We start from the raw sequence: 16490 nt of genomic DNA on the forward strand, positions 1-16490 counted from the left end.
AACAAAATACCCCAGCGGCAAAGAGAGTTTGACTAATTGTATTAGGAGGGAAAAAAGTGATATCCTCTTAGTCACGATTTTGGGCAAATGTTAATTAGATTCCACGAAGAATGGAGAGGGTTCCATAAATGAGGCTTCAAATGGAGTTAAAGCAAAATACACTTCTACTACTGGATACAGAATGAATTTTGCCAGAGTTAGAAACAAAATTACTTTAAAATTGCATTTCACATGGTGGCAAAATTACATTTTGCATGGTGCCAGTGTAACTGAAACTATGCATGCCATTTTTGCATTAAATATTATTGTACAATGAAACAGAACACAATGTACAGAAATTCAACTCTGATCCAAAATAGTTCCAAGTTCAGTATATTTACCTTTTTAATGTATTATATGGCAGTTTAAGTTTACTTGAAACCTCATAATAAGGGAGCAGAATATTGCTTCTTTGAGGGGAGGGAGTAATTATATATATTGTAGCTGTATTTGCTTGTTTTTATGGAGAAATTGGTTAGCGAATCAATGTGGTGAGGAAGACTGCTTAGTCATGCCAACTGAACCGAAAACATTTTTTTTTTTTACAGAACTGAAGAAATATATATTTAGTCAGTTTAGTGCAACGTTATTATACTGAACTATCAGTTTCACGGCAGCCTAATTTTTCTGGAGTGCACCAGAAAAGAGAAAGCGTATAGGGCCACAGCTCTGAAATCATTTCCTCCAGAGTAGTCTTAAAGGTAAAGGTCCCCTGTGCAAGCACTGGGTCATTACTGATCCATGGGGTGACGTCACATCTCGACGTTTACTAGGCAGACTTTGTTTTATGGTTTGCCAGTGCCTTCCCCAGTCATCTTCCCTTTACCCCAGCAAGCTGGGTACTCATTTTACCGACCTCAGAAGGATGGAAGGCTGAGTCAACCTTGAGCCAGCTACCTGAAACCGACTTCTGTCGGGATCGAACTCAGGTTGTGAGCAGAGCTTGGGCGGCAGTACTGCAACTTACCACTCTGCACCACGGGGCTCATAGAGCAGTATTAGAGAGTTCCAATCCAGAGGTCACATTAAATAGAGGAACAAGGTGGCATTTGCATGGGCATTTGCGGCCCTCAGGCACTGGGAGGCAGATATACCAACTGCTGTTTCCTAGTTCCACTGATGCCTGTCCACCCCCAACTCTTTCTTTCCAGTGAAAGTTATTTGCTCTGGAATTTCCTGTAGGCATATTTAAGGGAACATGAACTTCAAGCTCAGCAAAATTCTCTGAAGTGAAGAGGAGACATTATTTCTGTACATACATGGTGTTGTGTGGAAAGAAAGTAGAGAGAGTGAGGAATAGAGACAATGAGGATTTGCTGGCTCCTCTGCAGATTAATGTTGGTTTGTGGCAACGTGAAAGGTTGACCATACCGGACTGAGTTTGGGTACATGAATCTCTTCCATCTGTCATGCCTTCTTGCTACTAATGTTTGTTTCAGTTCTGAAGAGTGATTGCACTGTGAGCAAGTTCATACATGAAGAGAGTACTATCCAGATACCTTGGGAATGTGCACAGCGACTGGCAGGTTTGTGGAGAGGTAACATGGGTGCCAAGGGGCACCTCCAAATAGGTGCCAAATTATTCTGCTATGATGACAATAGTATTTGATTTGGTATTGCCAAGTAATCCAAGTGGCAGCCCTCTGTGCTTCCAGGAAACTTGTAAAATGACCACCTGTGTTGTTTTGTTTTTAAAATACTGTTACGTTTCTAGCAATGTGTGAATGATACTAACTGTCCTGACCCTTTTATATGTGCTTAAGTCCCATTAAAATAAAAGGGATTTGAACCTCTATAGTATGCAGAAATGCAAACCACAAGCTTAGTTTTCTGTAGTTGCTTTTTAATTCTGAGGTAAGGATATTCTTTTTTTTATCATTGTTTTTATTATTTTCCACAATTCAACAAAATTAAACATATCTCAACAATATATTCAGTTGTAAATACTTATAACAAAAAAACCTGATTGCTATTACTGAGAATATGTTATCTATAGTATTCAATGCTATCTACTATATACGACTTCCCCACATCTTCTTCAGTCACTAATTCTACTGGTTAACACTTTTGCATTTCAAATTAATTTCTAATCCTTATTTTCTTTCATACAGACTTGCTTTAAGCTATCTATACTACTACTATAAGTAGTTTCAAGTCTTACATAGTTATAATGTCATCATCATTGTCTCTATATAACATTTTCCTTTCCTTTTATCCCTTAGAAGCTCCTTGATCAATTGATCTTGAGCAGCATATATCTAGTGTTGGAGGGATATAAGGACTGAAACAAATCTTGCCACTGACAATGTAGCCTTGGGGTCCCTATCGCTTAGTAAAAAAGGCATTATGTCAGTCACAGAGGCATTGGATTTGTATATTAAAAGGGGGGAAATATAGTGCGATCAAAGTTCCTCGTAAAAGCGGCATTCCACAAGGGCATGGGCTAATGAGTCAATAGAGCCAGAAGAGCAAGGGCAGATCCTGTCTGAGTATGGTATATTCAGAATTCTGCCCTGCATTACCATAGAAGGGTTAGCATTCAATCTAGCCAAGCAAAAAGCTCTACAGAGACGAGGCGTTGTCAGATAATATGTATAGGCAGGCAGACCACGTGGAGGGGGTATTCCGAAGAACTGGGATGAACAGATGCAACGAGCACGAAAAGTAGTGCTGTTATAATTGAGCTCTTTAATGCGCTTTTTAATTTTGGCAAAAGCTTCAGTTTTCCCAAGATCTGATAACATATCGTGTGAGAAGCCCAACAACGCCAGTTTCTCATCTAAGATTTTTTGCCATGAGGTTTTAAAAGGGTCATGCTTCAGAGAAGCTAGGAACCCCTCAGTGCTAAAGCACAGTTTAAGGTGTAGTTTAAAGGTGGCCAACCACGCCCTAGCTTCAAGTGACATTTGGCCAAACTCAGAACAAAGAGTAACGCCAGCAACACATCAAGGGGCATTTAGGAATTTTCATAAGAACTGAAGCAGTGGACGATCTATAGATTCATTGATGACTGTAATCCAGATGGCAACACCAAAGAGGATAATTGGGGTCATTTTCAGGTTAAAAACCTGAATAGCCCCTGAAATATATTTGCCACCTTTGGTGTGAAAAAAATTGACAATAGCACCAACCCCAGGTTTAATTTTGTTGGACACTGCTTTTTGATGGGCATTCCAATTTAGGTTATGGGAAAACAGAATGCCAAGGTATATAACATTTTGTTATTCTATAATGAAGGGATTAGATCAATACATAAACAAATTTTCCCATTTAAAAATTCATCAAAGTAAATCCACCGTGCCTCCCCTACACCCCAAAAATAAGCATCATCTTAGCCATTTTCTTGTTTTGGGAGGGGATCTGCCAGTCCTTCTGGATATTCTTAAAGTATATTAAAAACTGCAAAGATATCCTAAGATTAAAATTTTTGTCCTGTTTGTGTGTTAAGTGCTGTCGCTTCTGACTCATGGCGACCCTGTGAATCAGTGTCCTCCAAAACATCCTGTCCTTAACAGCCTTGCTCAGATCTTGCAAATTGAGGGCCGTGGCTTCCTTTATAGAGTCAATCCATCTCTTGTTTGGTCTTCCTCTTTTCCTGCTGCCTTCAACTTTTCCTAGCATGATTGTCTTTCCAGTGATTCTTGTGACCAAAGTATGGCAGCCTCAGTTTAGTCATTTTAGCTTCTCAGGTCAGTTCAGGCTTGATTTGATCTATAACTCACTGATTTTTTTTTTTTTTTTGGCAGTCCACAGTAACCGTTACACTCTCCTCCAACACCAAATTTCAGAGGAATCTACTTTCTTCCTATCAGCTTTCTTTGTTGTCCAGCTTTCACACCCATACATAGTAATAGGGAATACTATGGCATGAATTAACTTGGTCTTGGTTGCCAGTGACACATCCTTACACTTAAAAATCTTTTTTAGCTCCTTCATGACTGCCCTTTCCAGTCTCAATCTCCTTCTGATTTCTTGGCTGCAATCTCCCTTTTGGTTGATGATGGAGCCAAGGAATAGAAAGTAGTCTTGGAACAATTTCAATTTCCTCATTGTCAACCTTAGACTTGAGTAATTCTCCTGTAGTTATTACTTTTGTCTTCTTGATGTTCAGCTGTAGTCCTGCTTTGGCACTTTCTCCTTTAACTTTCAGCAGTAGTCGTTTCAAGTCTTCGCTATTTTCTGCCAGTAATGTAGTATCATTGGCATATCTCAAAATGTTAATGTTCCTCCCCCCCCCCAATTTTCACTCCACCTTCATCTAAATTTAATCCAGCTTTCCTAATGATATGTTCTGCATACAGATTGAAGAGATAGGGACGCATACTGTAACGTGGTGAGGGGGTTTGTGTGTGTCAGTGAAGCTGGGAGCAATACCATACAGGGTCTAGACTTTGTCAAGAGACTAAATTCCTAGCACAGTCACTCAAGTCAGAATGGTCACAGCTGAGATACCAGACGAAGATATGTCCACCCGCTTCAGGGATAAATGACCACATCAGCAGAAGAGAACAGGCAGTTCCAGTGATGATTGGGGCAGAGGAATCCTTGAAGGTTAGCTGCTGGGCAGCAGCAGTAGTGGAAGGTTGCACCAGTGGAGGATCTTTCATAGACAACGGCAGTGCCACTACAGCTAACCCTGGATAGTGCTGTGCAGGAGAAGGCAATGATAAACCACTTCTGACCAACCCTTACCCTGATAACCCTATGATGAGACAATCCACAATGAAAAGTACTGTCCTACTGCTCATACAAAAGAAAGCCACCCTACTGTACTTTCCCCATAATTGAGTATGTACCAGCTTTGGATTTAAGATAGGTCATAGCTATGCATTTTATAGGAACAGCAGGTCCTAATTGAACAGGAATGACCCACCTTTAGCCTGCATTAAGATAATAGTAGAAACAAGAGTAGTGTTGTGTTTGGTTGAAAGCTGCCCTGAATTTTGAACCTGGATTTGGCACATTGCTTTCATGGTGCTATCTTCCAGTTTCTCTGAATTCTAGAGTATGTACCTCTATGTATGTTTAAGTTTTTAGGGCCGCAGAGCCACAGTCACCAATCATTTTATTGAGGCTGACTTGATGCATGGCAGAATCAGTGTCACGAAAATGTACCACATGTTTTGGAAGGGGTTTGCTGTTTTAACTAGAGTGAAGAGCCTCAAGGATCTAAATGGGTGGTAAAACACAACATATCATGCCTGTATAATGCCAGCTGTAATAACTACATGAGTGCTGGTTTAAGGATGATAGCTTCATAATATAACTCTGGGGTTACTGGCTGTGACTGCCCACTCTGGCATCATTAGTGTCAGATTACGGTACCTGGCAAACTATTAGCTGTATTCAGATTTTGCAGAGTGCCTCGCTATATTCTTTGGCTGGATCAGAGAGCAGTAAGAGGAAAACACTTGTATCTATAGCAAATATTGTTTGATTGTAATACAAAAGTTCTGTTTTGGCTGCCTACCAAGAGGTGTGGATTATTTTAACTGGAACAAGGACTAACAGGGCTAAAGCATAATTTGCAAATTCAGTATATTGGTTGTATTTTAGTTTCATCATGGTTTTAAGGGTATTAGTCTTCCCTTAGCAGTAAATATAATCTTTCTGGAATCACATGATCTAGTTGTATTTTTGGAAAAGAAACATGAAAATATAACGTTTCTGTAGATATTCTGACTATGTATGCTTGTCTGCCTCATATTTAAGAACACAAACATTGATATGGTTCTGACTACATGAGCTCATAAGTTGCACATGGACTTCTTAAAGATGGCTTTATATACTTATGCATTTAAGTGTATAAAGCTGTCTACTGTAGCTGTTTTTACGGGTTAACTTGTTTGAGCATAGGAATGCTACAATCATAAGTATAATTGTAATAAATGTCCCATTTAACTCAGTGACATTTAGTTCCAACTAAACATGTTTAGGATTGCCTGTAAGTGTTATATGCTGTTAAACTTGCAGTAAGGATTATTTACAGTAAGGGATGCTCTAGGCTGATCCTGCATTGAACAGTGGGTTGGGCCAGATGGCGTGTATGGCTCCTTCCAACCCTATGATTCCAATTTTGAAATTATTCAGGTTAAAGACTGATGGTAGAAGGAGAGAGGATTTATCAGTATATTTATTTGTAACATGGAATGACCTTGTGAGGACATTCTAGAGGTCTAAAGAGGCCACCTTCTACCTTTTCAGTTCAGTCATGGAGGTTGAAATGACATCCTTTCTCCACTATCAGGCCCCTATCTTAGGTAAGATGCATTGAAGAATATCTCTGACAACACTGTGCAAGCACCAACCTCGGGACCAGACTGTGTGGAAGTTACACTGGCTGAGCAGGACATTAGCATCATTTATTTCTCTCTCAGTCAAAACAAGGAGCAGCTTGGCAGGACAACTGTAGGTATTCTTGCTTGGTGATTCCCTGCAAAGGGTATCTATGTGTTTGCTGCCAAAATATAACACGAGAGGAAGAGAAATAGGCTGTGTGCACGTTTTCTGAGCCCATTTCCCCATAGTGTCTTTAAAATGTCATGGAAATTCACTTGAATGTTATAAACTTGCTATTCAGAAATGTTAAAATGGAATAATGACCCACTTATACCAGCAAATGATAGAAGCATACCCTTCCTCCCAACTAAATAGTCAGATCCTCCCCACCTGCAAGTACCATCAGATAGGTCTAGAGTGCTTAATTGTAATACAGGTCAATAATGTTCAATATAAACAATGCTCTCATTTCTTTTTTTTTAACCAGCTGTGATAGCTTTTCAGTGCCTTTTGTACAATCTGGCTTTTATGGAGATGTTTGGGGCATCGCGTACAGATTGTCTTGCCCTGCCTTAACTGCTTAAATGTAAACCAGTAATTAAATGCCAGTGTGCTATCACTCTCCATTGTTCACGAAAGGGCTGTGACTGGGCTGGACCCATTGACACGTATGGAATGTTAAACTCTGTTAATACATTTGTTCTATATTTGTATTGCATGATCACAAACATGGTTTGTGTCTAAAAGAATTATTTTTATTGTATAATGAGTGATACTAATAAATATTCTTAATTTTTGTGATTCTCAGTCTTTTTCTATAACAAAAATAAAATAAAAGAGACTATAAGAACATCACAGAAAGTCTTTGAGCAAAAGAAATCCATTAAAACATATGTAACAGGTCTGGTTCCTTCACCCTTGTACCTAAAACCAAATACACATTGGAATAAATGAAAATAGAACTTTATTCTAATATGAATCACAGAAATACAATTGCTACCATTCTTTCTACACTATGAAATAAAATGGTGGAAAATATTTACATGCCCAAATTCCATTTTGAAAGATATTAAGGTTACAACCTTATGTACTTTTCTACTGAACACTGACAGCCCATTTCTGAACTGAGCAGCCGAAACTCCTTAGGAGGCCAGGAAGGGCCCGCGCTGGTCCACTTATGCCGGTGCGACTGGCACAGATGCCGGTGTTGGGGTGGAGACGCCAGCCTCCCAGTGCTGCTGTGGCAATGCAGCCCCAGGACGGCACAGCTTCACACCGGTGTCTTGATGGCGCACTTCTGTGCGCCATTCTCCCAGGGGTGTTCCTGCGCCAGGACAAGGGAGAAGCCGCCTTTAGGCGGCCTCCTAAGCCCTTTCAGGCCAGGAATGCCCCCTTTGCCCTGACCTGGAGAGACACCACCTTTTTAGGTGGCGTATCCCCGTGCAACCCAATGGCACGGATCCACAGGTTTTAAAGGTAAGGGCAAAGGTTTGGCTTCATTGGTGGGGGGGGGGGGAATCTTCCTTCACCAGCACAGCCCCTTCCCTTAGGAATGGGATTTCAGTTTTATTTCAGTGGAAATATACATAGGACCTGATGGCAGATCTTTCATTGCCAAAATAAACTCAACCATCCACTATCACTGGTAGTACTTAAAATAGTACATAATGTCTTTGCATCTTGATCAGGAAATAAGTACAGCCTCACATCCCTGTTTTTAATTTAACCTATATATTCAATTATGGTACCAATTAATTTAATATTTAGCGTGCTGTTAAAATGCTTGAGGCCAGTGGTATTCTGTGGCTTGTGGAAAGCCACCCTCACCGTTTCCATCCACATTTACCTCCATCCCTGGCATGAGGCCTGCACCTCAGGTAGGCTTGCAACTTGCCCATTTCTCTGACTGTGCTTGTTTTAAGGTGAAAACCACCTGTTGACCAAACGTACCACTGGGCACAGGCCTTGCTCACTTTCTTGAAACATAGGTGCCACATTGGGGAACAGTTCTTCAAAGAACCACATATGGCTGCCAAGCCACAGAGTATTAGGGTCTTGCTGTATTGACACGTCCCACAAACATTTTTTTCTCTTGCTGTATTGACACATCCCACAAATATTTTTTTCCTGCAAGAGAGCCACAGTTTGGGAGCCCCTGGTATAAGTTGTAATACACATAATTTTTAGTGCGGAAATTGTAAGCAACGGGTTAGCTGCAGAAATTTTGGAGTGCCATTCTGCACCAAAAGACAAGCTCTTGAAGGACACAACAGTTTTTAAGTTGTTCAAAGTACAACATTTAAGGCACAACAGTATAGCTCTCTTCCCATCATCAATCCAAATCACACTACGCGGAATGCTTGATTTTGATGAAATAGAATAATTCCTAATCCACCCCCAGAGAAATGGGATATGCTAATTGTGGATTACTAACAAGTAAAAACAAATCAAGGGGCACATGAGGACACGGTTGTGATCAATTGGTAGTCACTTATTGCTTCTGCAGAAAGGAAAAGTACAAGTTATGTATTCTAAATTTTTCTAAATTAATGTTATACAATTCACCTTAAAACAGTAGGATTATAAATGTCAAAACTGGGAGTTGGCAACGTACAGTGTCTTTTGCAGTGCCAAAGTTACACCCTTTTAAATCCATTTAGGTCAATGGGCTTAGAAGGGTGTAACTTTAAAATCCCATGGTTGGGTTGTCAGGCAGAAGAAAAAACATGATAAATGTAATAAAGGGTAACAGTACATTCTGCTTATGAAATGAATATTTTCCTTATTTCTTTTCTTTATTATTTTGTTAGTTTAGGGAGGTTAAAATTCCCTCGCCCCACCACTTTTCTTCTTTCCTTCCTTGCAGGGCTGATACTTGGTTACATTGGTCTGTTTTCTACGATGTGAGATGATCCTGAATTTTTTTAACAGTGTGGGTTTATCTCAGATCAGTCTTTATGTCAACAGATACAAACTCTGAAAAGGGAAAAACTGAGTATCAAATATTTCACTATCACTGTCTGATACCTCTACTTTTGTTGCAATATAAGTAAAGTACTCATTACAAAGGTAACAATTGTGCTGTCATAGGATCAATGACATAAGATGGTGGTAGAAAAACAACTTCATTCTTTAGTATTCCAAAATAAAATTGTAAAATTGATATAAAGATTTCAGTCAGAGGAGTATGTCTGAACTATGAACACTTAATACTGCAAAGAAGTATGCACTAATGCTTCACTTTCCTTTGTCTAGGAGTGTCACTTTACACATGCCTCTGATTTCTGAGGGTTCTTTTAGGGCTCCAGGATACATATCATGAAATACTTCAAGTACGTCAAAGCTCAACCTAAACCAATTAACTATTTACATAATCTACCAGAATTGTGTGTGTATGTGTATGTGTGAGAGAGATCAGGCATTTTTCCTCCTTGTTCATATCCACTACATTCAAACATGAGTACAGGAACACTGAGATTGCCTTGCATGCTATGAAGGCAATTGTCTGTGGCCTACTGGCTTGTATAAACTGGGGCTATCCCTTTCTGCCTGAATTTTCCATTTATATTTTCAAATTAGGCATTAAAATGATATTATGTATGGATAAAGTGCTCTCTCAGGAAGTGTTGGCAGTTTAATAACTCAGTTGGCACAGGAGAAAAACCCAAAGGGATGGCAGAAGATGGAGCCATAAAGATGCTAGATCAACAGCCTAGAGTATGCTTTTCCTATTTCCCAATGCTTTTCCTCATTAGGTTACAGTGAAGAGAGAAGTTGCATCGGAAGACTGTTTCCTGTTCTGCAGAGACCTGACAACATTAAGAGGAACAGAACTAGATATAATAAACTATGAGGCAAGAGGAAAAGCAACAATTTCTTAATTTTGATTATATTCTTAATGCCTGTTTCAAGGAATTGCAAAACTATATAAGGTCTGATGGAAGAAAGAGTTCAAAATGTCACTCATATACCATGTATCAGTTGCAAGTTGCAACCTAGCAAGCTCTCATTAGTATCACCCACACAGTAGCCACATGAATAATTCATTAGAAGACTGCCAGAGATTCCATCTATAAAACTATATGAGCTTTCTACTAGCTGAAAAGGAAATAAATATTTTATAAATCATCTCAGATAAAAATGCAAGAATAGTATTTCATGTTATAGTACCAGTTGCAAACAAATATGTGAGCAATAAACTAAACATAAAGGTTAATAAACACATTTCTGGTTCATAATGTATTAACTAAACATTTTTTCTCTTAGTTTTGAATTAAAAAAAACAATCACTAAGTCATCTTTTAAATTTGCAAAAGTATTAACAAAGTACTGGCAATGAACACGTAAATCATCTTATGCTGGATTAAACCCATTGGTCCAAGGTTAGTATTGTCTACTCAAGACTGGCAGAAACTTTTCAGGGTCTCAGTCTTTCACATCACCTATTACCAGATCTTAACAATTCCTGCAATTTCAAGAACTTGTGTTGGATAATATTCACTACGGTGATTCTAAACATCGACATATTTGTAATGAATGTTTGTAAAGCAGATCAGATTATATTTATTTCCTGCAACTTGATTTTTGGAAGAAACTAGTCTCCTATTTTGCAATCCAGTCACTCCACTGATTGCCAGTTACCGGTAGTTCCTGAGTTCAATTCAAAGTTGCTGGTTATTACCTACAAAGCCCTCCATGGCCAAGGATCCACTGATCTATAGGACTGTCTCTCGTTGGTATATTCCACAGAAAAAGATCATCTGAGCAAAGCCTCCTGAAGGTATCACCCCACAAAAGGGTAAAAGCAACAGACGCCTATATCCAAGCTTTCTCTGCTGTGCCCCCCCCATCTGATGGAATGGCCTGCCTGATGAGGTTAGGAAAGGCTAGGGTTGCCAACCTCCAGGTACTCTAATTATGAAAACCAGTTCATACAATGTATCATACTTTTTGTTTCTTTGTTCTTTAATTTTTGAGATCGTTTTATTGCATTGTTCATGTATGTAATATACAGGCATTACTGCATTGTCTTTTATAACTCTTAGATTCGAGTCCAGTAGCACTTTAAAGACCAACAAGAGTAATAACTGTAATATTCCTTGAAGGGTGACAACAAATAAACTCAACAGAAAATAAATATACATCTGTTTGTATGTAAAGATGGCCTCACAATTTATTTATGCATTTATATGCCACTTTGCTTCCTAATGGGGACCCAAAGCAGTTTAAGATACAAAAATACAATAGAAACATACAGGAGAAGAGGAAAAAAAGAGAAGGGTCTTTCCCCATGTGGTGATGGCCAGGACCATGGAGGGTTTTAAAAGTGGGTTAGACAGATTTATATGGAGGACATCAAGCTTGTTTCTAAACAGATAAAAGGAAGTATTTCTTCACACCATGCATGGTTAAATTGTGGATCTCCCTGCCCCAGGATGTGGTGATGGCTGCCAACCTGGAAGGCTTTAAGAGGGGAGTGGACTGGTTCTTGTAGGTTATCCGGGCTGTGTGACCGTGGTCTTGGTATTTTCTTTCCTGATGTTTCGCCAGCAGCTGTGGCAGGCATCTTCAGAGGATTAACACTGAAGGACAGTGTCTCTAAGTGTCAAGTGTGTAGGAAGAGTAATATATAGTCAGAAAGGGGTTGGGTTTGAGCTGAATCATTGTCCTGCCAAAAGTATCAAAGGTAATGTGCTAATCATTGTCCTGTAAGTATCAAGATAATGTGCTAATGAGGGTGTGGTATGTTAATATGGAACCATTGTATCCTGAAGTGATCTGAAATGTGTGAAATCCAAAGCTAATCTGCATGGCTATTGTGGACTGTAGTCTTTGTTAGTCTGGAGGTTTTCAGGACAGGAAGCCAAGCCTTATTCATTCTTAAACTCTCCTCTTTTCTGTTAAAGTTGTGCTGATGTTTATGAATTTCAATGGCTTCTCTGTGCAATCTGACAAAATAGTTGGTAGAATTGTCCAGTCTTTCAGTGTCTTGGAATAAGACCCTGTGTCCTGTTTGTGTCAGTCCATGTTCAGCCACTGCTGATTTCTCAGGTTGGCCAAGTCTGCAGTATCTTTCATGTTCTTTTATCCTTGTTTGTATGCTGTGTTTTGTGGTCCCGATGTAAACTTGTCCACAACTGTAAGGTATACGGTATACTCCTGCAGAGGTGACGTGGGTCTCTTTTGTCTTTTGCTGATCGTAGCATCTGCTGTATTTTCTTGGTGAGTGGACATTTTCATGGAGTGGGCATTTTCATGGAGGATAGGACTATCCATGGCTACTAGTCAAAATGAACACTAGTCATGATGCATACCTATTCTCTCCAGGATCAGAGGAGCAGGCCTATTATATTAGGTGCTGTGGAACACAGGCAGGATGGTGCTGCTGCAGTCGTCTTGTTTGTGGGCTTCCTAGAGGCACCTGGTTGGCCACTGTGTGAACAGACTGCTGGACGTGATGGGCCTTGGTTTGATCCAGCATTAGGGTTGCCAGGTCCTTCTTCACCACCGGCGGGAGGTTTTGGGGGCGGAGCCTGAGGAGGGCGGGGTTTGGAGATGGGAGGGACTTCAATGCCATGGAGTCCAGCTGCCAAAGCGGCCATTTTCTCCAGATGAGCTGATCTCTATGGGCTGGAGGTCAGTTGTAATAGCAGGAGATCTCCAGTTTGTACCTGGAGGTTGGCAACCCTATCCAGCATGGCCTTTCTTATGTTGTCTAAGGGAAACCCTCGCGTGAGATGGTCACCTGTGGCCAGCCTCTTGCTAAGTGCAATTAATGTTGATATTTAACCTGGTTAGCGTATCGCACCGGGAGAGCCATCTGTCAGTTGTTTCGCTGTGAGCCGCAAATGCCCTCGAGAAAACAGGCGCAAGAGGTTCCTTCAGTGAAGGATCGAGCCGGTCTCCCTCACCCGCAGCCGACAGGAGACCGCAAGTTCTCGCTTATTGCTTTGGGGACTACATTTCCCAGCATGCAACCTCCCAAGAGCGACCACAGAAGCTCGAGCCCGTCTACCTTGCCGGGAGTCACAGTCAGCCTTTCTGTTACGTCGGAAGATCCCGCGGCTTGCATTTTTAGGCCATTTTTTCCCCTTCCGGTTCTCATTCTCCTCCCCTCACTTCCCCCAATCACAACGCCTCCCCCCCCCCGCTTCCTCCACTCCCGGTCCGTGTGAAAGGAGCCCCGCGTCTAGCAAGCTGTCAGCCGACGTAGGCAAGGGGGAGGGAGACTGAACGCGGTAGTGGAGCGCGCGCGCGCGGCCCCCCTCTCCCCCGACGTGCGCGTGCTCGAGCTAGACGGCGTCAGTCCTCGCGCCCGCGCCGGAGTTGGCGTTGATCGCAGTGCGCTGGGCGGCCGCGTGGGGTGTAGAACGAGGCAGTCCTCACTGGAGGAGGAGGAGGAGGAGGAGGAAGGGGGGGGGGAGAGAGAATAAAAGCGAGGCACGCGCGCGCGCCCCCGTCCGTCCTTGCGCGCGCGCGCCTTGTGGGAACGGAGCGGAGCCTGCCGCGGGGGCTTCCTTTTCTCACTACTCCGTCCGCATCCTTTCCCTCCCCGCCGGAGCGTCCTCTCATCCCCCCCCCACCCACCCCAGGACTGAGCGAACGTGTGAACGACCATGGCGGCCGCCGGGGCTCTGGCCAAGCACGAACAGATCCTGGTGCTCGATCCGCCCACCGACCTCAAATTCAAAGGTGCGATGGAAATATCCAAGGGGGGGGAGGGAGGGAAGGAAGGGGGGCGAATGCCAAAAAAGGGCAATGCCGGGAAAGGCGGGGGGTGGGGGGGGAGAGGTTGGGAGGCCGAAGACCCTCCGGGGCCTCTCCGCGGCTCGTCCCCCAGCCTCGCGAGTAGAGCAGGGCGAGGGAAGAGGCGCGGGCCCGTCCTTGGGCCCAGGCGGGGCAGTCTGAGGCGGGATTGGGAGGCTCGGGCCGGAGAACGGGACGAGGCGTCGCCGTCGCCATCTTGCTCTCTCTCTTCCCTCCTCGCGGCTCTCCTCCTGCCTCCCCCCCACCCCTTTCCCGGCCGGTGTGCGGGGCCCAGAGGGAGCGGCGGGGCCTGCTCCGGGCCGCTCTCCCCCCACGGACCCGCCCGGGTCCCCCCCGCGCTCACCCGGCCCTGGAGAAAAGGGGAGGCCGGCCGGCCGGCCTCGGGAACCGCCGGTTCTTCCCACCCCTCCCCGGCTCTTCTGCGGCCCGTGACGGCGTGCCTCCCTCGCCCGGCCCCGGGGCGAAGTCCGCTGCCCCCCCTCTCCCCACTGGCCTGCCGTGGGGCGAGGCAGCAACTGTCACAGGAGGGGAATGGAAGGGGGGCGTCGCTAAGCCCCTTCCCTGACATCCTCCTTCCCCGCCTTTTCGCCGGGAGGATCGACGAGGCCCTAAAGGCGGATGGCCGCCTCTTGGCATCCCTTCTGTAGAAGTCACAGCGGGTAGCCGTGTTAGTCTGTGTGCAGGAGTAGAAAAGGGCAGGAGTCCAGGAGCGCCTTCAAGACTAACAAGAATATTTTCTGGCAGGGTATGAGCTTTCGTGAGCCATAGGTCACTTCTTCAGATACAGCTTAGAATGTGAATCCATCTGTCTTTTAAGTAGAGGAAAGTGAATTCAGACAAGCATCAGTATGTAAATGTTCTGCATTTGGTGAGAAAACTGATGTCTGTCTGTACCTGTGCAAGTTTCTTCACAAGGTTGATGGATTTCCATTCTGTACGGCTAAACGTGAAGCCTTCCATGAAGATAATTCACAGTGGGTAGCCGTGTTAGTCTGTCTGCAGTAGTAGAGAAGGGCAAGAGTCCAGGAGCACCTTAAAGACTAACAAAAATATTTTCTGGCAGGGTATGAGCTTTCGTGAGCCACAGCTCACTTCTTCAGATACAGCTAGAATGTGAATCCATCTGCCTTTAATTCACAGTGGGTAGCCGTGTTCGTCTGTGTGCAGTAGTAGAAAAGGGCAAGAGTCCAGCAGCACCTTAAAGACTAACAAAAATATTTTCTGGCAGGGTATGAGCTTTCGTGAGCCACAGAAAATATTTTTGTTAGTCTTTAAGGTGCTTCTGGACTCTTGCCCTTTTCTACTACTTTTCTGCTACTTCTGTATAAGATTAGGGGGAAAGCCATTCAGACCTCTCAGGGTAGGCCTCTCCGTTTTCTGAATGAGCCCCCCCCCCCCCGTTAATTTTGACACACCGCATCTGACCCTTTACCTGCTCTTCTGTGTGGTGTACCTGTGGAAGAGGGGTGGTGTCTTTGCACCAACGCCCTGCGATGTGTCATTTACGAGCTGGGGTATGGGTGTTTTCCATGGCGACTGACTTGAAACTAGAGACTCCACGTTTGCTGAATGACACTTTGTTGTTATTGTGGCTTAAATAATCAAAGATAGGACATTCTGGAGGACTTTCATTCGTGAGTCGGAAGTTCGGCACTTAACACACACACACAATAGTCAAAAGATGGCCTTAAGGGTTGCTCTGCAAAACCATTGAAGAATCCTGGGGGAAATACAGATAAGCTTCTGTGCTTTGATTTAGGTATCCACTTTTAAATAGGCCTCTCATACCATCACCCCCCTGAGAAGCAGCAGTGATGGCTATGAAATTATAATGGTATTCCAAGAGTAGCCAAGGCTCTTGAAAGTTAGCTGTTGCAACAAAATAAAACTTATTCTTATTACCTTTGCAATTCTATTTTACCCTAGTTCTAGGTTTAGTGGATGGCTTTAGAAACCATTTCAACCCAGGAGTCAGTTAACCCACTGGAAATGGAAGTAGCTTTGTTTAATTGACAGAATGGCTGGATTAAGTATAGGGTGGGCTATAAACAGTAATAATTAGGAATACTGTCACCCATCTTGAGCTTTTAAAACATGGACTGTCAAGTGAAAGAATGTCTGAGTTATTGATGACTTTAATGTGAAATTGAAAGAGTGGCCAAACCTAGATTAGAGGGCCTATGTATTAAAATTATCTCTTAGTACTAATTTTAGCTACAGGGGAGAGGGCAGAATAGCCTACCTGTTTCTGTAACAATGAAACTCTTAATTCAGTGTTCTGTGTATATATTGTGGAAGCATCTTAGAGTCAAACCATTAAAATGCTTGAATGATTACTTGGTTCTCAGAAGGCAACTTTGTTACTGAGACTGGGTGATGTACAGCCTAATCCTATGTGTGGTCGT

At 42.9% G+C, this 16490-nt stretch overlaps 2 protein-coding genes across 3 annotated transcripts in view; both read left to right on the forward strand.

The window, feature by feature from the left end:
• Window positions 1–16490, forward strand: part of RAB31 (RAB31, member RAS oncogene family) — a 156533-nt gene that overhangs the window by 53387 nt on the left and 86656 nt on the right. The gene's annotated exons all lie outside the window — the stretch shown is intronic.
• Window positions 13902–16490, forward strand: part of VAPA (VAMP associated protein A) — a 43181-nt gene continuing 40592 nt past the window's right edge. Inside the window, exon 1 of the mRNA XM_056854868.1 lies at window positions 13902–14010. Within this exon, the coding sequence (XP_056710846.1) occupies window positions 13935–14010 (76 nt within the window). The 5' untranslated portion in view covers window positions 13902–13934. The remainder of the gene's footprint in view (window positions 14011–16490) is intronic.

This window comes from Euleptes europaea, chromosome 8 (genome assembly GCF_029931775.1).
Source record: "Euleptes europaea isolate rEulEur1 chromosome 8, rEulEur1.hap1, whole genome shotgun sequence".
NCBI lineage: Eukaryota > Metazoa > Chordata > Lepidosauria > Squamata > Sphaerodactylidae > Euleptes > Euleptes europaea.